General features: G+C 30.9%; 1 protein-coding gene across 1 annotated transcript; it reads right to left on the minus strand.

Annotated features, from left to right (window-relative positions):
- Nucleotides 1-685: 685 nt before the first annotated feature.
- On the minus strand, nt 686-21,783 carry LOC145760063 (protein flightless-1 homolog). Its single transcript, XM_082573928.1, has 27 exons — nt 21,575-21,783; nt 20,798-21,061; nt 20,291-20,376; nt 19,862-20,023; nt 19,022-19,242; nt 18,221-18,279; nt 17,853-18,010; nt 16,908-17,047; nt 15,211-15,315; nt 14,765-14,904; nt 14,108-14,317; nt 13,193-13,372; nt 12,553-12,635; nt 12,026-12,184; nt 10,778-10,949; nt 9,948-10,104; nt 8,854-8,993; nt 8,219-8,383; nt 7,172-7,311; nt 5,629-5,719; nt 5,333-5,443; nt 4,904-4,999; nt 4,162-4,275; nt 3,476-3,604; nt 3,194-3,409; nt 2,338-2,403; nt 686-1,608 (listed from the first exon to the last, which is right to left on the minus strand). The coding sequence occupies exons 1-27, from the start codon at nt 21,632-21,634 to the stop codon at nt 1,480-1,482; spliced, it is 3,753 nt and encodes a 1,250-aa protein (XP_082430054.1). The 5' UTR covers nt 21,635-21,783; the 3' UTR covers nt 686-1,479.
- Between the last annotated feature and the right edge of the window lie 259 nt (nt 21,784-22,042).

The raw sequence follows: 22,042 nt of genomic DNA on the forward strand, positions 1-22,042 counted from the left end.
ACACAAAAAAAAGGTTTTTGTAAATCGAATGGAAAATGGTGTGCTGTTGTGACGAGTTTTGGCCTATCAGTCAACGCCGAGCTCAAAGGCCAATACTGTGGCGTTGACGCGGCTTGAACTCGAAACCTTTTAGCTTGTAGTTCGATGTTGTTTTTTTATTGAAGAAGGGTAAGCTGTTATTACGTGTTTAAGCTGTCCGTGAATCCCGGGCTCAAGGGTAAATAGTGTAGCAATGATGCAGCTCGAACCCGAAACCTTTCGGATCGTAATCCGCTGCCATGACCGCTTAACTACACTATCACCCAAGGCCTAAAAAATGTTTTTTTTTTTCATATCACGTTAAGGTGATAAGTTTTTATCTTTTTTATTGAGTAGGGGTGTAATATTTTGACGTGTTTGAGCTATCCGTGAAAGCCGGGCTCAAGGGCGAATAGTGTGGCAATGGTGCGACCCGAAACCAATGACCACTTAACCACACTAGCGGAAAAAAATGTTTCCATACCAATGTGAGCTCCTTGTCAGCATCTAGCGGATGCAAATGCTAACTATTCTTTAAAACAAAATATTCTCATTGCTTTTTTAATCTGTGAATAAATGTTGTACAAAAAAATCACAATTCGCAAATGGTAATAAATCACAGCTACTTGACAAGTGGAAAAAATAAAAAGCAAAATTAGAGTATTAATTATATTGTAATTTTATGACTGTTTTAATTTAAAGCATTTTGCAAAAATGTGGAATAAATATGAAAAACACAAAAACAGCTTATTAAAATTAGCCAAAATTACCTTTTTAACTGTATTAGAATATTATATCCATTTAAATATTAAGTAAATAAGCAAAAATATGCAAACAAAATTTCGTTACTTTTATATTTGTTAATGGTAAAATCAAATGCCGACAGCAGCAAAAATTAAAGAAAAAATGAACAATTACCAAAATTTTATACAGAAAAAAATTTTAAAATGTTTTTTTTTTTAAATTCAGTTAATATTACAATTATTTAACTATAGAAAATAAATAGCCTTTCACATATAACAATACATTCTATACAACTATATTATTGTAGATACATATACTATATTTCGAATGAAATAGAATAATAAACAAAAATATCAAAATAAAAAGTTCTTACTTTTTTTTATATTGTTATCAAATATTTTTTTTCTTTGTTACTTATACAGTGTTTATATGGTACAGACCATTTTAAAAATAACCCAAATATAATTTTGCCTGCTTTTTACATGCTTTTCTTAATATACTAAAAAAAAACACAGAAAATTAAAACTTTTTTAAAGAAAAAGCAGAGTGAAAAAATACCATTCAACTGAAAAACACCAGTATTTATATTACTAAAAAAGACAAAACACGTTAACTTTTATTGTGCTTTACAATTTTTTTATAACAAAGCAGCTAGCAAAATCAATTTGAAATTAAAAATTTTTTGTGATTAAAAAATTTTCAAAAAAATTTAATTTTTTATGAAGCTGGGTTTTTGAATGGAACCCATGCATGAAAACATTTTGTGAAATCCCACGATTCATTTCCTCTTCTGACCAATCTTAAAAGTCGTTTTATTCCTTTGCTTTTAAGGTGTTGGATATACACCTAAAAAAAATAAAACGTAATTAGAAATGTTATGATCTTTTTTTTTGTATATATCTTTATCCTCGATGTGGGAAAGTCGAATGCGCGACTTAAACGTTTATGGCGCCTTACTCAAGAGCGCTACAGCATGAGGTCAGTGGGGATTGAACCCACGACCCCATGTGTGGTGTAGTAAGTGTTCTTACCACTACACCACGCTGCCGGTATACTACACCACTCTGCCGGTATCTGGTTTTACCGGCAGTGTGGTGTAAAGTTGGAACACCTGGTTTTACAACACGAGGTCATAACTTCGATTCCCACTTTATACACCTTGTATAACCCTTAAGTTATGTACTATTAACTGTATTAACTCCTGCCAAGTCCAAAAAATTATCTGACAATATACTTAATGATTTCCAAAACTGCCAAAGGCTACTTTAGACTGAGTTGGGGTAAAAATTGTTATTCTATATTTAGGCCTTAACGCTGGCTTTCCACATTGAGGATAAAAGTATATAAAAGGAATGTATAGGCAAACATTTTTTTAACCAAACCAAAGGCATAGGTATTGATTTTTTGTACAAATAATAAAAATATCAAATAAAGTATTAATGTAAAAAAAGCGTAAATTTAAAATAACCTAGAAAATTATTTATAATTTTATTTAACTTTAAAGATACCCAATTTTTTTTTTAACTTTTAAATTTTTGTTCAAATTAATTAAATCTTGATAAAAATTAAACCCACCGAAGCAGTTTTAAGACCCAGCTTGACTTCAACTTGCGATGTTTGACTTCCAACCCACATGTAAATCTAAAAATAAAAAATATATAAAAATTTTTGAACCGTTAATATCCGATAGTCGAAAGCCAATTTTACCATGGTATAAAATATTCAGCAAAAATATTTACAGCATCAGCAGAAAATTATGTTTGCATTATGCCCTTAGTATTTTTTTCGACTATTAGGATCTTTTTTAGCACATTAGATATTAACGAGATCAGAAAAGATGGTAATACCGTAAACTAAGTTTTATATTGCTATAAAATTTTGGAAACTTTGTGCGTAATTACAATATTGGTAAAACCGAAATACTGTCATTACTAAAAAACAATTTACCGTGTGGACATTGGGCCGAAAACTATAAGCCTGAAATTGTCAGTTTACTGACAAATTGACCGGCAGTGTGGTGTAGTGGTAAGAACACTTGCAACACCACACATGAGGTCGTGGGTTCAATCCCCACTGCTCTCATGCTGTAGCGCCTTTGATTAAGGCACTATAAACGGTATAAACTCCTGCTGAGCATAATTATCGGGCAATTATAATCCATATATCCCAAACTGCCACAGGCAACTCGAGACTGCTTCAGAGTAACTGATATTACTTTATGTTTAGGTTGCGCATTTGACCTTACCACATCGAGGATAAAAATATATACAAAAAAAAAATTGAAATTTTCTGCAATTGCCCTTTGTACATTAATCCAAATGCTATGTTTGTAAAATAGGCTAACATAGATAAAATTAAATGATTGAAATTCTTGTGACATTCTGTTTTGTATATAGTGTACAAACAGGTACAATTGACTTTATAAACTTACAAATTCTCCATTGTCCAACAACATAATATCATCATCTGCTAAATCATCCTGACAAAAATCGGCACATTTTTCCGACACCGAAAAAAATCCTTTTTCGTTGGAGCAGCGGAAGAGTCGGGATGATTTAAGAAATTCCGCACTGTCATCGTACGTCGTACTTTGACCCCCTAACCCAACCCAGAAGAAATTTTCAGGTTCTTCCCCTTCATTTAATATCTAAAAAAAAATAGTTTTGTAAAAAAAAAAAAAAAAAAGATATTTAAAAAAAAAAATTTTTTCTACCTGAACACTGTACTTATCTCCATACATACTAGCAATAATATCTTCAGTCAGTCTGACTTGGTTGGGATCTGCACATCTTCCTATCCATGCATATACTATTCCAGCACTGTCCAGACTGTTAAATGGTACCTGAAAAAAAATTGATATTTATTAAATATTATTTTAAACAATATTTTTTATGGAACACATAACAAATTTTTTTTACAACTACATTATATATAAATGCCATGACTGTGCTATATTAAGGTATTTAAAATTTTAATAGAGTGTTTTTATAGCAAATGTATCATACCATGAGGTCGTGGGTTCAATCCCCACTGCTCTCATGCTGTATCGGCCTTGAGTAAGGTGCTATAAACGGTATGAACTCCTGCTGAGCCAGCACTTAATCAGCAGCATAATTACCGGGCAATTATAATTTTTATAATATCCCAAACTGCCACATCCAACTCGAGACTTGGTCAGAGTAACTAATGTTACTCTACGTTTAGGTTGGAGTAACTGATGTTACTCTTTGTTTAGGTTGGAGTAACTTATGTTACTCTATGTTTAGAATTTTGCCATAAAACTATTTTTAAAAAATTTTAATTTTAAATTACATTAACTTAAAGCTAAATTAAAGCTCCTTTATATTACAAACTTAACATTAAATTGATTTTCTTTGAACTTTTAACTGTTTAAATTACCTTCAAAATAAAACAAAACTCAGAATTGAGTAGATTTGGGTTGGCTTCAATCTCTATACATCTTGTTGATAAAATTCCACAATTTGACCTCACTTGATAGAACTGTGTTTTGTCCTAAAAAAATTAAAAATATATTGAAACCCATACTATAGCCCGCATTATTGTCAGGATTTTAATTAGTGAAATATAGTTGTTTTTTTGTATATATCTTTATCCTCGATGTGGGAAAGTCGAATGCGCGACTTTAACATAGAGTAACTTTTACTCCGACCCAGTCTCGAATTGCCTTTAGCAGTTTGGAATATTTTAAAGATTATAATTATCTGGTAATTTTACTGCTGATTAAGTGCTGACTCAGCAGGAGTTCATACCGTTTATAGCGCCTTACTTAAGGACGCTACAGCATGGAAGCAGTGGAGATTGAACACACGACCTCATGTGGTGTAGCAAGTGTTCTTACCACTAAACCACGCTGCCATAGTTGCAACTATCAACTAATATTTGCTCGCGATAATTTACCCGAGCACCACAAACAGCATTTATTTATTTTATAGCTCCATTATGTATAGAGGTAAGTAGCATTTTTTGCAAACAGGCATTTTTAGACATACAAATCAGCCGTTAAGATTCATAATTTTTAAATTAGCAACAAACGCAAAATTGTTAAAAAAAAATAAAACTGATTACTATTTATTTATCTAAAATATAAATAATATTAATTAAGTTTTTTTAGTTGAACTACCTCAAGTTTTTGACTTTTGATAAGAGCTTCAGTTTTTCGGCTACCATTCGAAATAACAAATTTTTGATGAAAATGAGACAAAAATTTAAGATTTTCCTAGAAAGCAATACTAAAATTAACTCGAAATCTGGAAATTTTTATGTCTACAGCGTTTTTAATTTTTTTAACAAATTTTTGATTATAGCAATTTTTTATAACAAATTTTTTTATGATGTATTTAATGTACATTAGTTTTTAATATAAGATAAAAAAAAAACATTTTCGGGAACAGTTAGTACAAATCAAATAAAAAAATTAGAAAGAATTTTAAAAAGTTTTTTTTTTATATTTTTTTAACAAAACAATAAAATAGCGTTGTTAAAAAAACAAAAATTTATACAAAAAATTTATTTAAAATTAAAAAATTATTTGTAAAAATTAAAAATTTACTTGTTGTTGTCTCATTTTAACAATCTCCAAATTGCCAGGAAATAAAGCCTCAAATTTTTTTTGAAGGGTAAAAGTGAATTGTAACCACCCCATATTTGTGGCTTCACGACCCTAAAATTTATTTATTTTTACAATTTTTTATTATATTTATTTTTAGATTTATATATTTATATTTTTTTACTTAAAAAATTTTTTTTTTTAGATTTATATATATAAATTTTTTTTCTTTTTTTCTTTTTTTTCGGTTTACATACCTGCCAAAAAAAAAAAAAAATTTTTTTTTTTAGTTTACATACCTGCCAAAAATAAACAATACACTGAATATCGTCAGCTGGTTCCTCACCATTTTCCTCCTCCTCTTCATTTGGTTCACCAGGAACCCAGTATCTAAAAAAATGTTATTTAAAAGATTTCAAAAAAAGTTATGTGAATCTAAGGCATATGTAACAGCTCATTTAAAATGGTACAACATGAAAGCAGTGGGAATCGAACCCAAGTACTTGTGCTTTTTAGAATGCAGGACATAAAGGCAGTAGGAATTAAACCAAAGGCGATAATTTACATATAATACTATGACATCAAAGCAGTGGGAATCAAACCCAAGACCCTGTAATACTCAGAATATTTTGGCATGGTATTAATTAAAAACGATCCAAGACCTTGTGTTACTAAGAGTGCTATGGAATGGCAGCAGTAAAAATCAAACCTGAGACCTTGTGTTTTTCACAATGCAAGACATGGAAGCAGTGGGAATCAAACCAAAGACCTTGAGTTACTTAGACCCTGAGTTATTTAGAATGCTATGACATGGAAACAGTGGGAATCAAACCTAAGACCCTGGGTTACTCAGAATGATATAACATGGAAGCAGTGGGAATCAAACCTGAGACCCTGTGTTACTCAGAATGCAAGGCATAAAGCCAGTAGGGATCATATAATGCTATGACATCAAAGCAGTGACAATTAAAACCGGGTCAAGACTTTGTGTTACATGGGACGCTATGACATAAAGGCAGTGGGAATCAAACCCAAGACCTTGTGTCACTAAGGGTGCTATGGCATGAAAGCAGTGGGAATTAAACCTAAGACCTTGTGCTTTTCAAAATGCATGAAGGCAATAGAGATCAAACAAAGACTTTAAATTACACAGCAGGAAACGAAATAACGGGTGGCTAAAAGTAAATCGTTTTTTTTTGACTAGCAAATTGTTTTTTACAAATATATTAAAAATAGCAAATCAACCAAAAATGATTTAGGTAGTAATAAAACACTCATGTATATTTATCTATTTTTTACAAAGCTATTTTAAACCGGTTTCGAACTAATTTAATCACATCAACATAATCCTGCGTAAATGTAGTTACTATAGGGCATTTAATAACAACAACTTTTCAGAATCTTACAATGCGTAAATTTCACTCCTGCATTTCTTTAGTCGTTGCGCAATAAAGTTGAACTTGAGTAAGCATAGTAGTAGTAATACATATTAGAAATGCAACGCAAGGCGTAAGGTGTTATAAAAAAAACGAAGATCCTGACTGGGCCCCAGTAATTTCTCTAAAATGTGATCTTATTTTTAGCGAATTAATTTTAAATTTTAATTCGTACTCTGTGCGGATTGCTATGACATTAAAGCAGTAAAAATCAAACCTAGGTCAAATCCTTGCTTTACATAGGATGCTATTAAGGTAGCAGTTGGAATCAAACTCAGAACCATATGTTACTCAAAAAGCTAGAAGCAGTGGGGATCAAACCAAAGACCCTGTTTTCTGTAGTCCTTAACTACTAACACATTTTACACACTACTTTTTAAATTTTTTTAAAGAAAACTTGTCTTACCGGCACAAAAACACATAGCAGTCCTCGTTGTAAAATCTTCCAAACTCCTCCTGTGGAAGAGACACAAACTTTTTTCCTTCCAGAACGAAACCCTGCATCATGTCGAGATCATCGTTCCAATCATCCATTAACTGCATTGCCTTGGATAAAAAAAGATTTTTACACTTAAAAATAGTTAAACTGCACTAATTATGTAATTCTTAGATTACCTAGCAAAAAATAATTCTATACGATAATTACAAAATTTTTTTAAAACAAAATTATAATTATTTGCATATTTTTGTAATTTGTGAACATACAAAAATTAATGTTTCAGATATTTACATAGTTCTTTATTTTTTTTAGATAGATATATAGTTCTTTATATCCTTAATATAAATATAAAGGCGTGGTGTAGTGGTAAAAAACACTTGCCACACCACCATGAAGTCCTGGGTTTAATTCCTAGTATCTCATGCTGTAGTGCCCTTAAGTAAGACGCTATGCTGAGTCAGCACTTAAATAGCTGCGTAATTACCGGGCAATTATAATATGCCAAACTGATAAAGACAACTTGAGACTAGGTTGGAGTAACTGATGTTACTCTACGTTAAGGTGTGCATTCAACCTTCCCATATTGAGGATAAAGATATATACAAAAAAAGGATAATTTTACAGCCTAAACATAGAGTAAGCCTGAAGTTGCCTTTGACAGTTTTAGATATTACTACCTTTTGTTGTATTGTCTGATTAATAATTTGCCAATTGATTGTTAAAATTGCTACGAGAATCAACATTAGCAATTTATTTTGAGCAGTTTTTGTTCAGAAGTAGCGGAGACCAAACCTTACACTTTATGCAAGAGAAATTTAACTCAGAACACTTTGTAAAGGAAATCAAACCTAAAATCTTCTGTAAAAGGCAAACCTAGACTTGTTCGGAATAAAACCTGAAACCTTCTGTAGCAAACCCAAAACCCCATGTAAAAACCTATAGCCTTACATTAAGACAAATTTTGGTGAATTTTATTTTTTTTTGCTAGTGAATTTTTTTAAAAGTTTTATTCACCTCGGAATCTGGCATTGTCGGTTGGCGTGGCAGAAATATTGCAGAAAGATCGATTTTGTTATCTTGCTTATCCTGGTGGATGGTAGGTCCGTGTAATTTTTCTGCTTCTTTAGTGTAATCCACTTTAAGCACGTCGGTCCAATTTTTGAACCATGACTTGAAAAGCTATAAAAATATTGAAATATTAATTGTTGTTGGATAAACTTTTAAGATAAAAAAAAACGTAAAAAAAAATTGTGAAAAAAAAATTTTTCGGGATTTTTATTAATTTCATTTTTTTTTAACCTTTTAAATGTTTTTTTAGCTTTACATTTTGAAATTGCCAAATTCCTTAAAAAGACCAGCAATAAAAAGAAAACTAAACATATAATAACTCGTAATAAAAAAATAATAAAAAAAAACAATTAACAAAAATACAATCAATGTAACATAAATTAGTTATAAAATATTTTTTTTAAATAAAAACTAAAAAATCGATTTAAAATTTAAAAAAAAACTTACAAAAAAATTTAAAAAATGAATAAAAAATAAAGAGTTAAGATAAAAACATTCAACATGGCATAAATTAAATTTCAAAGCAAAATAATAAACCCCCCCCCCAAAAAAAATTACTAAAAAAATTAAATTTAACCTACTACAGATTCAGAGCCCTCAAGTTGCTTTGTGACGATTGCAAATGAAGGTCTGTGAATCATGGCCGACAATTCATGAGCTAACTTCATTGCTGCAGCTCTTACTAACCGAGGTGACTTGCGACCAATCCAAACAAAGACATCTTAAAAAATATATCAACATTTTTATTTGACTTTTGTTTTTCCGACCTAGATCATAGATGCTTATACCAGTTTTTAATAAAAATGAACACAAGTCAATAACTTTTTTTTTGTATATATCTTTATCCTCGATGTGGGAAGGTTAAATGCGCGACATAAACATAGAGTAACACGAGTTACTCCAAACCAGTCTCGAGTTGCCTTTAGCAGTTTGGGATATTAGATTATAATTGCTCGATAATTATGCTGCTGATTAAGTGCTGGCTCAGCAGAAGTTAATACCGTTTACAGCTCCTTACTCAAGGCGCTACAGCATGATAGCAGTGGGAATCGAACCCACCACCTCATAATGGTGTAACAAGTGTTGTAACCACTACACCACGCTGCTGGTATCTCTAACTACTATCAGAATATTAATTGTCATAACATGGTTGTAACTTTCAACTAATATTTGCCTGTGATAGTTTACGCACCTTAAACAGCAGTTTTTTTATTTAGCAGGACTAGAAATTTGACATATCTTTCCACTTAGCCTGCATATTCCAAAATTACTGCCTCACCAGTTTTTTTATGAACATTTGTGAAAATCTCATTCATAAACTCAGGTTTATGCTAGCGCCAAGTGCCTCGAATCACTATTATAATAACATGTTTTTCGAATCATAGTCCGATGCTATGTCTGCTATACCACACTACTGGACTGCTATTACAAATGTATGCCCAATTTAAACTCTTTTGAAATAAAAACACTGCGGGCAATTGCTTGTTACAAACACAATAAAGATAGTATAGCGGTCAAAATATTTAAATGGTATGGTCCAAATTTAGACTTGACCATTAAAAACATCACAGACCATCAAAAACACCTTATCTTGACCATCAAAAACACCACGAAAATTTAAGTGAGCCTTTAAAAACTTACATCAAAACAAACTACAATAAAAAATTAAAGTTACCTGTTCGGCTGTCCAATATATAAACATTCTTAGTGCTTAGTAGAGAAGGAAGGAGTCTTTTACTCGGTATAATTTCAGGGTTTGGTTTAATTTCGTGTTCGCTTAAAAGTTGGTATCTTACTTGTGGTAATTCCAAGTAACCCATTCCCAAATTAACCTAAAAATAAGAAATACATTTTTTTAATTTTTTAATTTTTTTCTTTTTTTACCAATTCAATAATTTGCAACCATTTTTATAAATTTGCAACTTTTTAATTAATAACCATTAGATTAATAAATTTGAACCATTTTAACAATTTTCCATTATTCTTATAAACTTGCACCAATTTAATAATTTACAACCATTTTTATAAATTAGCACCATTTTAATAATTTACAACCATTCTTATAAATTTGCACCAATTTAATAATTTACAACCAATTTTATAAATTAGCACCAATTTAATAATTTACAACCATTTTTATAGCTTTGCACCAATTTATTAAAATGCAACCATTTTTTATGAATTTGCACTTATTTATTAGCAACCATTTTTATGAACTAGCACCAATTCGATAATTTGCAACCATTTTTATAAATTGGCACCAATTTAATAATTTGCAACCAGTTTTAAGGATCAGCACCAATTTAATAGTTTGCAACCATTATATAAAAAAGCAACCATCCAAAAATATGCAACATTTTATAACATGAGATTTAAAAACCAATAAAAGTATTTTTAATTTACATCACAATTCAACAAAAAACCAACCTATTTTAAGGTTGGTACTATAACAAAAAAGCGATATTTAATTAAAGTACAAAAAGTTTAAAGTTTTCACTATTTTACCTTGTATAAACATGGGTTGGATTCTCTGTATTGTTTCAACTCGACTGGTTCTATTTCATCCGGCATACCCCCAAAAATCTGCCAGAATTCGTAATCTTCATACCCTTGATAGGTCATTATTATCTCTGCATTATTCTTTCTTTCGTCTTTGTTGATTTTTTCCGCAATTAATCTAAAAAATGTTTTTAATTATTCACATTTGAATTTATCCGACGATTTCACAGCGCGTAATTTATAGCAAGCAAATATTAATTAAGAATTGTGACCATTTTTTGACAATTAAAATTTAGTCTCAAAGCAGTCTATTGACTGGTTAAACAAAAAATCTGCTGACACTTTTCCAATGCTTTTGCTTTTTTTATTTAATATTATGGGCTTGGTTATTTTTTGCATATTTATTTATCATATCATTTTCTAGACCTTAAGATACAACACCATAAACAAGTACTTTTAACTGACACAAGGGCTTCAGCCTTAGAATGTAATAAAACAAACTTTTTAGCAAACTAACGGCACATAAACAGCTTTGTTTGAAATTATGACCACAAAAGAATTAAGATGAAAGGTTGTCTTTAATTTAATTAAGGTTATCTTTAAAATAATATACATGACTAACTAGCAAGGAATTAAATAATATAAAAGTTCGACAAAAAATATCAAAATTAAATTTACGTTTTCGATAATTGGATTTGATTTAAGTATATTAGTTATGCTATTTTTATAGTGTTCTTTCTAGGCTTTATTAAATTATGTTAAAGTCATACACTAGCAATAATTTTCTACTCAAAAATTGATAAAGTTGGTGTCACTGAACACAAAAATGTTTTAACTTTAGATAATTTCAATTACTTTTTAAGTTATACAACTTTAAAAAAAAATTAATTTAATTAAAAAAAAAGAAAGCTCTGTTTGTGATGACGTATAAAGTACTAGATTGTATACATTGACTGTGCTGCTCAGTGCTTTCTACATCGCCCGAAAAAATTTAGTTACCTAGTTTTTGGTGTTTATCATTTTCCAATATTTTTGAAAATTAAATTGTACGTACCACAGATATTTTCTGAAGCCATTTTATGATTCAGTGTCAACCAAAATTGCAAAACTCTCTAACATAGCACTTTAAATATGATTTTATATATTTTATTCTGCAGTTGATCTTTTTAATGGTACCCCTTTACACCTCAATTTTTAAATTATATTGATAAATTAATTTTTTTATAATTTTTGATTATTTTATTATTTTTTTACCTGGCTTTGGATCTTTTCACCCCTTTGGCCAGGCCTCCAACCCACACGAAAATGGTCATGCCCTTGTCTAATATCAAAACCTCTTGGGGGTTAAGAGAGGTTACTTCAACAGGGATAGGAAAAGGGGTAACAGTTCTTTCCCCATGAAGAGCATACAACCTTTAAAAGAGGGTTAAATTAGGCATGTTAAAATAATAAAAATGGGTTAAAATAAATATTAAAGTGTTTTAGCAAAACAACTTTTTTTGTTTATATTTAAAAACAATTTGTTTATGTTTAAAGGTGTTTTTGTCACAAAAATTAGCTTTAAAATTGTTTATTTTTGTACAAACAGATTTTTTTGTTGCTGTTTAAACAACTTCAAAAATAACTTTAAAAAAATACAAATAAATATTTTGTGAATAGGCCATTGACTAGTACTTTCAATTCGTATAAAAAATAATTAAATTCAATTAAGAAAAAAATATCCTTGTATTTAATTTTGAAAATTCACTTAAATTACAAATAAAAAACAACTTGTATTTCACCTTGTTGTGTAAACAGTTTCCTCAACTGAGTAAAAACCACTTGAGTTACCTCCTTCAATATAAGCAATGTCGTTGTTAAACATCTAAAAAAATTAAAAAAAAATTAAAAATTTGCCACATGAAAAAATGCAATGTTATGACTAAATTAGGGTGAATACTAGGGTTCAATTCCCACTGCTCTCATGCTGTAGTGCCCTTGAGTAAGGCGTTATAAAAAGTACCAACTTCTGCTGAGCCAGCACTTAATTAGCAGCATAATTACCGGGCAATTATAATGTCTATAATATCCTAAACTGCCACAGGCTCGAGACTAAGTCGGGGTAACAAATGTTACTCTATGTTTAGGTCACACATTCGACCTTCCCACATCGAAAATAAAGATATATACAAAAAAAATTTATCATCATATTGCCTTCCTCAAAAATGCTAAACAAGGAAAAAACAACCTAATTTTATGCAGTTCTGCACAACTTTATTTTCTTACACCGAATCAATTTCCGCAGTGAAAACATAGTTTAGGCTTTACGCCAATTTTAGCACCTTCATTGAATAAAACTTTTCAATTTCAATTAAATTTATGTCATTTTACCCCAATTTTTTATAAAAACTAGCCAGATATATTCAATCCTGGTTACAGTACCTCCAAAAACTCCTCGCTCTCATCTGCCATCTCTTCCCGAATTGTCCTCCCAGTTGCCCCTAACATGTTCCTTAAATTAACTGCATGGATCGCGCTGCAAGCTTTCTTGTCCAATGCAGCATTTTCTCCGATCCAGTAAAAAATAAACCATTCTAAGTTGCCGGTAGCATCCATGTTGGTCTGGAAAAAAATATTGAAATCATTTCTTTTTTTTAATTTATTTTTTTCCATTTTCCCCTAAGGGGATAGGTTTTTGATATTTTCTTTCAAGTAAGAGTGTGTGGTTTGGGTCGTGCATGAGCTATCTGTAAACGTCTGGCTTAAGGGCAAATAGTGTGGCATTGGTGCGGCTCGAACCCGAAATCTTTCGGCTTAGAATTCGATGCCATAATTTTTCTTCATCTTCATATTACCTTAAGATTTTACATATTTTTTGGGAAAAAAGTGTGCTGTTGTGGCTTGTTTTTAAAAAAAATTGCTGTTTGTGGTGCGTAGATAAATTATTGCAAGCAAATATTAGTTGCCGATTGCTACACTATTACAACAATTTAACGACAGCGTGGTGTAATGACAAGAACACTTGCTACACCACACATGAGGTCGTGGGTTTAATCCCCACTGATCTCATGCTGTAACGCACTTGAGTAAGGCGCTATAAACGATATAAACCCCTGCTGAGCCAGCACTTAATCAGCAGTATAATTATTGGGCGATTATAATCTATAATATCCCGAACTGCCACAGGCAACTCAAAACTGGGTCAGAATAACAAATGTTACTCTCTATGTTTAAGTCGCGCATTCGACTTTCTCACATCGAGGATAAAGATATAAAAAAAATAAAATAAAAAGCGGCCTATAAGACTGGCAATTGATTAGTGTTTAACTTGTATACAAAATAAAAGTTTTTGAATACCTTAAGAACAATGTAACAATCCCCAACATAGAACTTTCCATAATAAGTTGTATCCTCAATTAAAACCGGGTAAAAATTCTCGATCTGCCAGATAGTCACCCCAGGAAATTGTCCGATTTCTTCACTAAATATCTCGCTGTAGTCTAAGTCGGGTCTGTGAAGTGATTCGTCCCATTTCTTTCCCGATCTTGACATCTCTTCATTTAGTTCCTAAAAAAACATATTTTATTAAAAAAAAAAAAATAATTTTTGCGACGGAGAATGACAATCGATAGCTTAAAACAATATTGCAGGATTGTTAACATTAAAAATTAGCAAGAGCAACTCATAAAAACGAAAAAACAAAAGTTAGCCCCTGATTAGGCTGCAAAGTAAGCTTTTAAGGTAAGTTTAAATTAAATAAGCTGTCAAGTTACGAAAAATTTAATTTTATCACAATCTTTTGAAATTTTTTTTTTTCTAATTTTTTTGAATTTTTTTTCTCTGACGAATAGTTGTTTATTGACCCCCCCTTTCCCCTCAGTTTTTAAAATAACCCGCCTTAATTAGTTAAAGTACCACTTTACCCATAAAATTAGACACCCCCTAAGTTAAAAGATAAGCATAAGCCCTTAAAATAAAAAAAACCTAAAATTATCCCACAGACCCCACTAATACCTGGAATTCTTCAGTGGAAGTGTTTTGTTTTTCTTGAGCAACATCCGTCATTCCTTTCAGGACTTTTTGAGCTTGTGTGTCTGCTTCCTCCCTCCTCCGACGGAGTCTCATTCGTCGTGAAACAGGATCTTTAGCTGAACCTAAGTCAAAAAAAATTTTTAAATAAAAACTTTAAAAAAAATTTCAGAAATAAATAAAAAATGTTAGACTAAAATAGACACCTAACTATGCAAAAATCAACATTTTTTTTAATATAAAACCATTTAGAATAATACATAAGCCCAAAATTGCCAGTCTGCCGACAATAGGATATTTGCTATTAACCCTCTTCTTTGGAAAATACCCACAATTTAAATAAAAGAATGTTGTTCACAAATTTAAATTTTTTGGCAAATTTTTAAAATTCACTTTTTTTTTTGAATTTTCAAAATTCACAAAACACTCACTTTGCGAACTTTGTTCCCCACCAGGGGGAACCACCCCTATCAAGCGAAGTTGATTGTTGAGAGAGAAATCGATGTTGTAAAGTTTATCCTTTGAGTTTTCATCAACTAAATTAATAAAAAGAAGTTTACTTAATTTATTATTTTTTATTAAAAACTAGGCGAAAGCCCACTCTACAGACGGGATTTTAATTGTCATATTATGATTGCAACGTTCAACTAATATATGCCTGCGCTAATTTACCCACATAACACTTTGGCAGTTATATTTATTTTGTAGGATTATAAATTGGACATATTAATATATATATTCCACTACGCTATATTATGTACAGATTATATATAAATGAACTCCAATTACAACTTTAATATAAGTTAGTTTTTGCTTAATTCATAATATTATTGCCCAGATAATATTGCCTGATAAATAGAACTTGGTTTTTATATAACTAATTTCTGTTTAAAATTTGCTCAAAGATTCTAGGACATGGCACTGTTTAAAATCAAACCCGGAACCCTATTAAAAACTGAGCAACAAGTAAAAATTTTGTGCTGAATTGCAAAAACATATTTAATAAAGCTTTGTAAATGATATATATATATTTATGCATGACAAACTATAGGCCTTCAAATAAAAAAATGCTGTTTATGGTGCATGGGTATCACACAGAAATATAAGTAGTGGCTATTTCATAAAAACCAAAATTCTGGCTAGTTAAACTAAAAAACTACGGTTTCTGAGTTTTTTACTTATTGTTTACATTTAAAAAAAATATTTTTTCTGCATTGCATAGTCTACCCTTCAAAAAGGTTTGCCTTAGTTAACTAGGGGCCTTAAAACTAAGCAAAAAGATTATAATACAACAAAAAATCTAAACCCTTTTCCAAATTTTTGCTAACATTTAAATTTATAAAAATAAAATATTACAAAAACGGTCACAAAAATATATAAGCAAAAAAGCAATCCTGCATCTTAAATGTTAAGTTTCTAAACCTATAAATAATTTATTAACAGTTTTTTAAATTGTTGATAAAAACATATGATAAGAAAAAAAATTCAATTTAAGTTATTTATTACTCATTTTTTAATGCAAGTATTAATTATATTGTGTCAAAAATATTTTAAAATGCCTAGAAAATCAGAATTCCTCAGTTTTCTTTTAAAGGATTTGTGCACTACATTAAGCAATAAAAAGATAAAATGCGATGGAAAAAAAGTGAAAAAATCTATTTCGTGATTTAAAATATGCCATAAGTATTAATGTTTACAAAGATTATATAGTATTATTAGAATGGCAGGAAAGCTAATTACCTATTGACCTAAATTAATTTAAATTTGTTTATCTATTGGTATTACATCTACCTGTTAATTAGTTTATTACTGTACCATGAGTAATTACTATTGCTGCATGACTCAAACTTAGAAATATATAGTTGCGGTTGCAAATAAAATTTTATACTTTTAAAATGACAAATAGCAGTGAATGACAGCATGGTGTAGTGGTTAAAACACTTGGCTTTACTACATGAGGTCCTTAGTTCAATCCCTACTGTGTATATGCTGCCCTTGAGAGTAAAGTGCTATAAATGGTATAAACTCTCACTGAGCAAAAAAAAACAATCTGCTGTTTAATTATTGAAAATTATATTCAATTATACCCCAAACTTGTAAGGCTATAAAAAACAAAATTATTTTTTACCTGGTACTGGTTTGGGGGGCATAACCAAATTGGGATTCCCCCTTATTTCCAGAAGTTGTAGGTTGGATAGAAGGTGAACAGCTTCGGGTAATGTAACTAGCCTGTTGTTTGTTAAAACCAATTTTCTCAGTCTGCTACATCTATAAAAATAAAATAAAAAGTTAATTATAATTCGGCGACAAAGTGTAGTGGTTAAAACATTGGGTTCACAGAAGCTCACTGAGGTCATTGGGTCGATTCCCACTGCTTTCATGTCGTAGCACCAATAAATAACACACTTTAAGCAGAAAAAAGCTAATGCCAAAGCAAATTTTAAGACTGGGTTAGGGTGTTTCCCAATGTTTTTGGTCGTAAAAATGGATTTTTCACATCAAGGATAAACATACCCAAAAAAATATTTATTTATTTGTTATTATTTAATTAAACTACCGGTTAATACAATAATTTTAAAACTATTTAAAAAGCAGATTTATTTAAAAGGGTAAATGTTTCTTTAAAAATCTACCACTGCCAATTCAAAAAAAAAAATTGCACGCTAAGTCCCATTTATTAGGTTACAAAAACAACTCCATATTCAACCCATATTATTATATAAACAAGAAGCTCAATTTTTTTTTGTATATATCTTTATCCTTGATGTGGGAAGGTTGAATACGCAACCTAAACATAGAGTAACATCAGTTACTACGACCCAGTCTCGAGTTGCCTGTGGCAGTTTGGGATATTATAGATTATAATTGCTCGATAATTATACTGCTGATTAAGTGCTGGCTCAGCAGGAGTTCATACCGTTTATAGTGCCTTACTCAAGGGCGCTACAGCATAAGGTCAGTTGGGATTGAACCCCTGAGCCCATGTGTGGAGTAGTAAGTATTCTTACCACTACACCACGCTGCCGGTAAATAATTGCAAGACAATCGTATCAACTAAAAAACTACAAAGTACCTGCACAAACTTTCAGGAACAAGTTCTAGATTGTTGTCAGCTGCACAAAAACACTCGAGACTGATCAGTTTTCCAATGCTAGCCGGTATTCCTTCAAAGTCGAGCTTATTGTCGTTAATAAATAACTGCTTAAGACTTTGTAGCTTGCATAAAGATGCCTGCATTAAAATAAAAAAATTGATTTCAAAAAATTTTATTATTTATTGTTTTCTAATTTTAAGTTTAAAATCTTAAATTTATAATTTTTACTAGTTGATAGCATGCCCTACCGTAAGAATTTTATATGTTGTGAGACAGTCTCACGTCGATTTTAACAGGTTTAAATATTAAATTTTAAATGCGCAAAGTGTTAAATGTTTTTCGCTTACTGGTAATGAAGTAAGAAGATTGTTTGACAATTTTAAAGTTTGCATTTTGGTCCAAGTGTCTAAAAAAAATTTATAATAATGTATAAATTAATTTGAAAAAATGTTTTAATAGAAATCACCCTCAAAAAAGTGTGCAAATTAAACAGATTTTTAACTAGAATTAAAACAATGACATAATGGTTACAACATTTAGATTTTTGAGATTAATTCCCAAATGCTGGCACAGAATAGCACCCTTGAGTAAGGCGTTTTAAATGGTACCAATTGGCAATCTAATTATTGGTCAACATTCTAAAGAATATCCGAATATCCGAAACTGCCAAACAGAACTTGAGACAGGGTTGGAGTAACAAATGCCAACCTTTGTTTAGGCAATAAAGGTGGCCTTTCTACATCAAAGATAAAAATATACAAAAATATATGTATATTTTTTATTGTCCACTTAACAACAAAATATAACCAGCAGCGTGGTGTAGTAGTAAGAACACTTGCTACACCACCATGAGGTCGTGGGTTCAATCCCAACCGTTCTCATGCTGTAGCACCCTTGAGTAAGGCGCAATAAATAGTACAAACTCCTGCTGAGCCAGCACTTAATCAGCGGCATAGTTACCGGGCAATTATAATTTATATATTATTCCAAACTGCTAAAGGCAACTCGAGACTGGGTCGGAGTAACAGTTGTTACTCTATGTTTGGCTCGCTCATTCAACCTTCTTACATCGAGGATAAAGAGATATTCAAAACAAAAACTTAAATACACAACAACTTGAAAGGCTTAAAATCTGATTAAAGACCTACCAATTAGCAAAGAAAGCTCTTGTATTTCATTGTTAGATAGATTAAGCCTTTCCAGTGTTGATACGGCGTACAGTGATTCGGGCACCCTGGTAAGCTCATTATAAGACAGGTCGACGTCTGCCAGACACTTTAACGCGTCAAGACTGCTTGGAAAGTTTGTGACTGTGCGTTGTGTATTGCGTAAGTGAAGAGTCGTAAGACTTGTCATTGATGGTAATTGCCTAGGTAAGATTGTACAAGTTAAATAAAATTTTTTTAATAAAAAACAAAACTAATTCTTGCTTAATAATTTTATAGAAATATTCTTTATAAAATTCTTGGTATATATCTTTATACTCGATGTGGGAAGGTCGACTGCGCAACCTAAACATGAAGTAACATCAGTTACTCCCATCCAGTCTCGAGTTGCCTGTGGCAGTTTGGGATATTATAGATTATAATTGCCCAGTAATTATCCAGCTGATTAAGTGCTGGTTTAGCAGGAGTTCATATTGTTCATAGCGCCTTACTCAAGGGCGCTACAGCATAAGAGCAGTGGGAATTAAACCACCGACCTCATGGTGGTATAGCAAGTGTTCTTACCACTACACCATGTTGCTGGTAAATAAATATATACAATCAAATTTTCAAATAAGATAACATTACCGAGACAAATTTTATAAAAAAAATATATCCTAATAAACTAATAACCCAAAACTAGGTTTAGGTAATCAAGATGTTACCTCTTAAACTGTAATTTTTTAATTAGTTTTCTAACACTAATTTTGTATAACCTTTTTGTTTAATATTTGGTGAAAAAAGTGGTCCCAAAGAAAAAAACTGTATAAAAAAAGAACCTACCTTAGCTGGGCATGAAGTAGTGGGTTATCATTTAGAATCAGAATTTTTAGTTGAACGAGTCTTCTCATTTGAGGTGGTAAAGAATCCAAATTGTTTTTACTTAAATCCAGATGCAAAAGATCAGTCAAGTTGATGAATAACTGAGGTGGAATGCTTTCAATTCTAATAATTATTAGGTATGATTTAACATTTTTTTAAATTAAAAAATAACTATATACACTAGTTCTCACCCTATGAGCGTTATTTTATTTAATGTAATATGGTCACAACTTTTAACAAATACTTGCTTGCAATAATTTACCTAAGCACTACAAGCGACAATATATTTCATCCACTGGGCTTCATTATTTACATATAGCATGACAAACAAACCTTTTTACTTTATATATATGTACATGCTTTTGGTTTTATTAAAAACAAATTGCTTACTGATTTTGACTTAGGTTGAGAACCAAAATTGTTTTGCAATTCTCAAGTTCGGCAGGAACTACTGTAAGTTGGTTGTGACTAAAATCCTAATACATAAAAAAAATAAAATCAACAAAAATTATAGAATAGGCTTCGGCACTTAAAGAATAGGATTCGCCTTTAAAGATATTGTAGTGATTATGACAGTTCACAAAATAAAGCCATTGGTTCGATTCTGACTGCTATTATGTTGTAATGCTTCAAAACTTCTAGAAAGCACAAAACTAGTATGCAGATTAATTATTTCGCAATATTCTCAATTATATCTACAACTGCTAAAAAAGTAGAGACTGGGTCAGTTGGTTACCCTAAGTTCAGCTCGCAAATTTGGCTTAACAAAGTTAAAAATAAAGATACACATAAATGCAATTATTAAAATTAGTGTGATTAAAAATTTAGTAAAACAGTTAAAAAATAAAAAAATAATTTTTGTTCAAATTTTTGTAAAAAATAATAAAAAGCTCTTACCAAAGTCGACAAATCTTCTAAGCTGAAGATGTCAGAAGGAATCGAGGCATCTTTCAGTCGATTGTGACTTGCTACAATTGATTTTAACCTCGGGAGTGATCCTAGATCCCCATGAAGAGAAGTCAATTCATTCCTGGAGACAGAGACCTCTTCCAACTTCTTCAAACCACCAAGCTCTTCAGGCAAGTAGCACATCCTGGTTTTGTCGAGTTTTAACCAGCGCAAACCGGTCATGTTGCGAGTGCGATCAGGAAATAATCCCCCCTGAAATTTATATTAAAATTTAAATATTTTTCTCATTTATTTATCCTCGATATGAAAAGGTCGACTTTACGATCTAAACATAGAGTAACATCAGTTACCTTATCCCAATCTCAAGTTGCTGTTTACAGTTTTGAATGTTATAGTTTTACAATTACCATGTAGCATGAGGGCAGTGGGGATTAAATCCAGTGCCTCATGTTGTAAACCAAGTTGTCCGAACATTTTTTACTTTTACAGTCTATAATTTTTTGAAGGATTATAAACTACACATGATCAAATGTATTCTTCCAATTAAGATACTGTTTTGTAATGTTTTAATTTTTTGTAAATATCCTTATCCTTGATGTGGAAAAGTAGAGTAACATCAGTTACTTCGACCCAGTTCATACTGTTTACAGAATCTTAATTAAGGGCGCTACTGCATGAGAGCTGTAGGGATTGAACCCACAATATCATGTAGTGTAGCAAGTGTTCTTACCGCTACACCAAGCTGCCGGTTTTATTAGAGTCTACCTTAAAGTCATATTTTGTTAGATCCACTCCTCTAACAAATGGTAAAACACCAGACACCATTATTTCTTGTTAAGTTGTTGAATGGGTTTCTTTTTAGTTCTTTTCTTTTCTTGATTCGTAGATTGATTTATTCACATAACCAATATATAAATTTATACACCCTTATATTCAGATTTTAGTTTTATGCAGTAACCTGGTTTTAAATTTACTTTTTCTGTTTTTAAATGTTTTTGTGTTATTAAATAAACAGTAAACTATTAAAATTTTTATATAGAAATGTATACGATAATTAAATAGGTCATTTAACTTTAACTACGTTAAATATTAGCAAAACATAGTTTCAAAAAGTCTGGAGAGTAAATTAAAACGTTCTGAACATTGTAAACGTCGGACGGTAGCTGCTGGGCCTGCTGGCCTGCTGTAAATTTTAAACTGTTTAATATTTTATTATGTACCTACGACCACAAA

The sequence above is a fragment of the Corella eumyota genome, chromosome 7 (genome assembly GCF_963082875.1).
Source record: "Corella eumyota chromosome 7, kaCorEumy4.1, whole genome shotgun sequence".
In the NCBI taxonomy this organism is placed as follows: Eukaryota; Metazoa; Chordata; class Ascidiacea; order Phlebobranchia; family Corellidae; genus Corella; species Corella eumyota.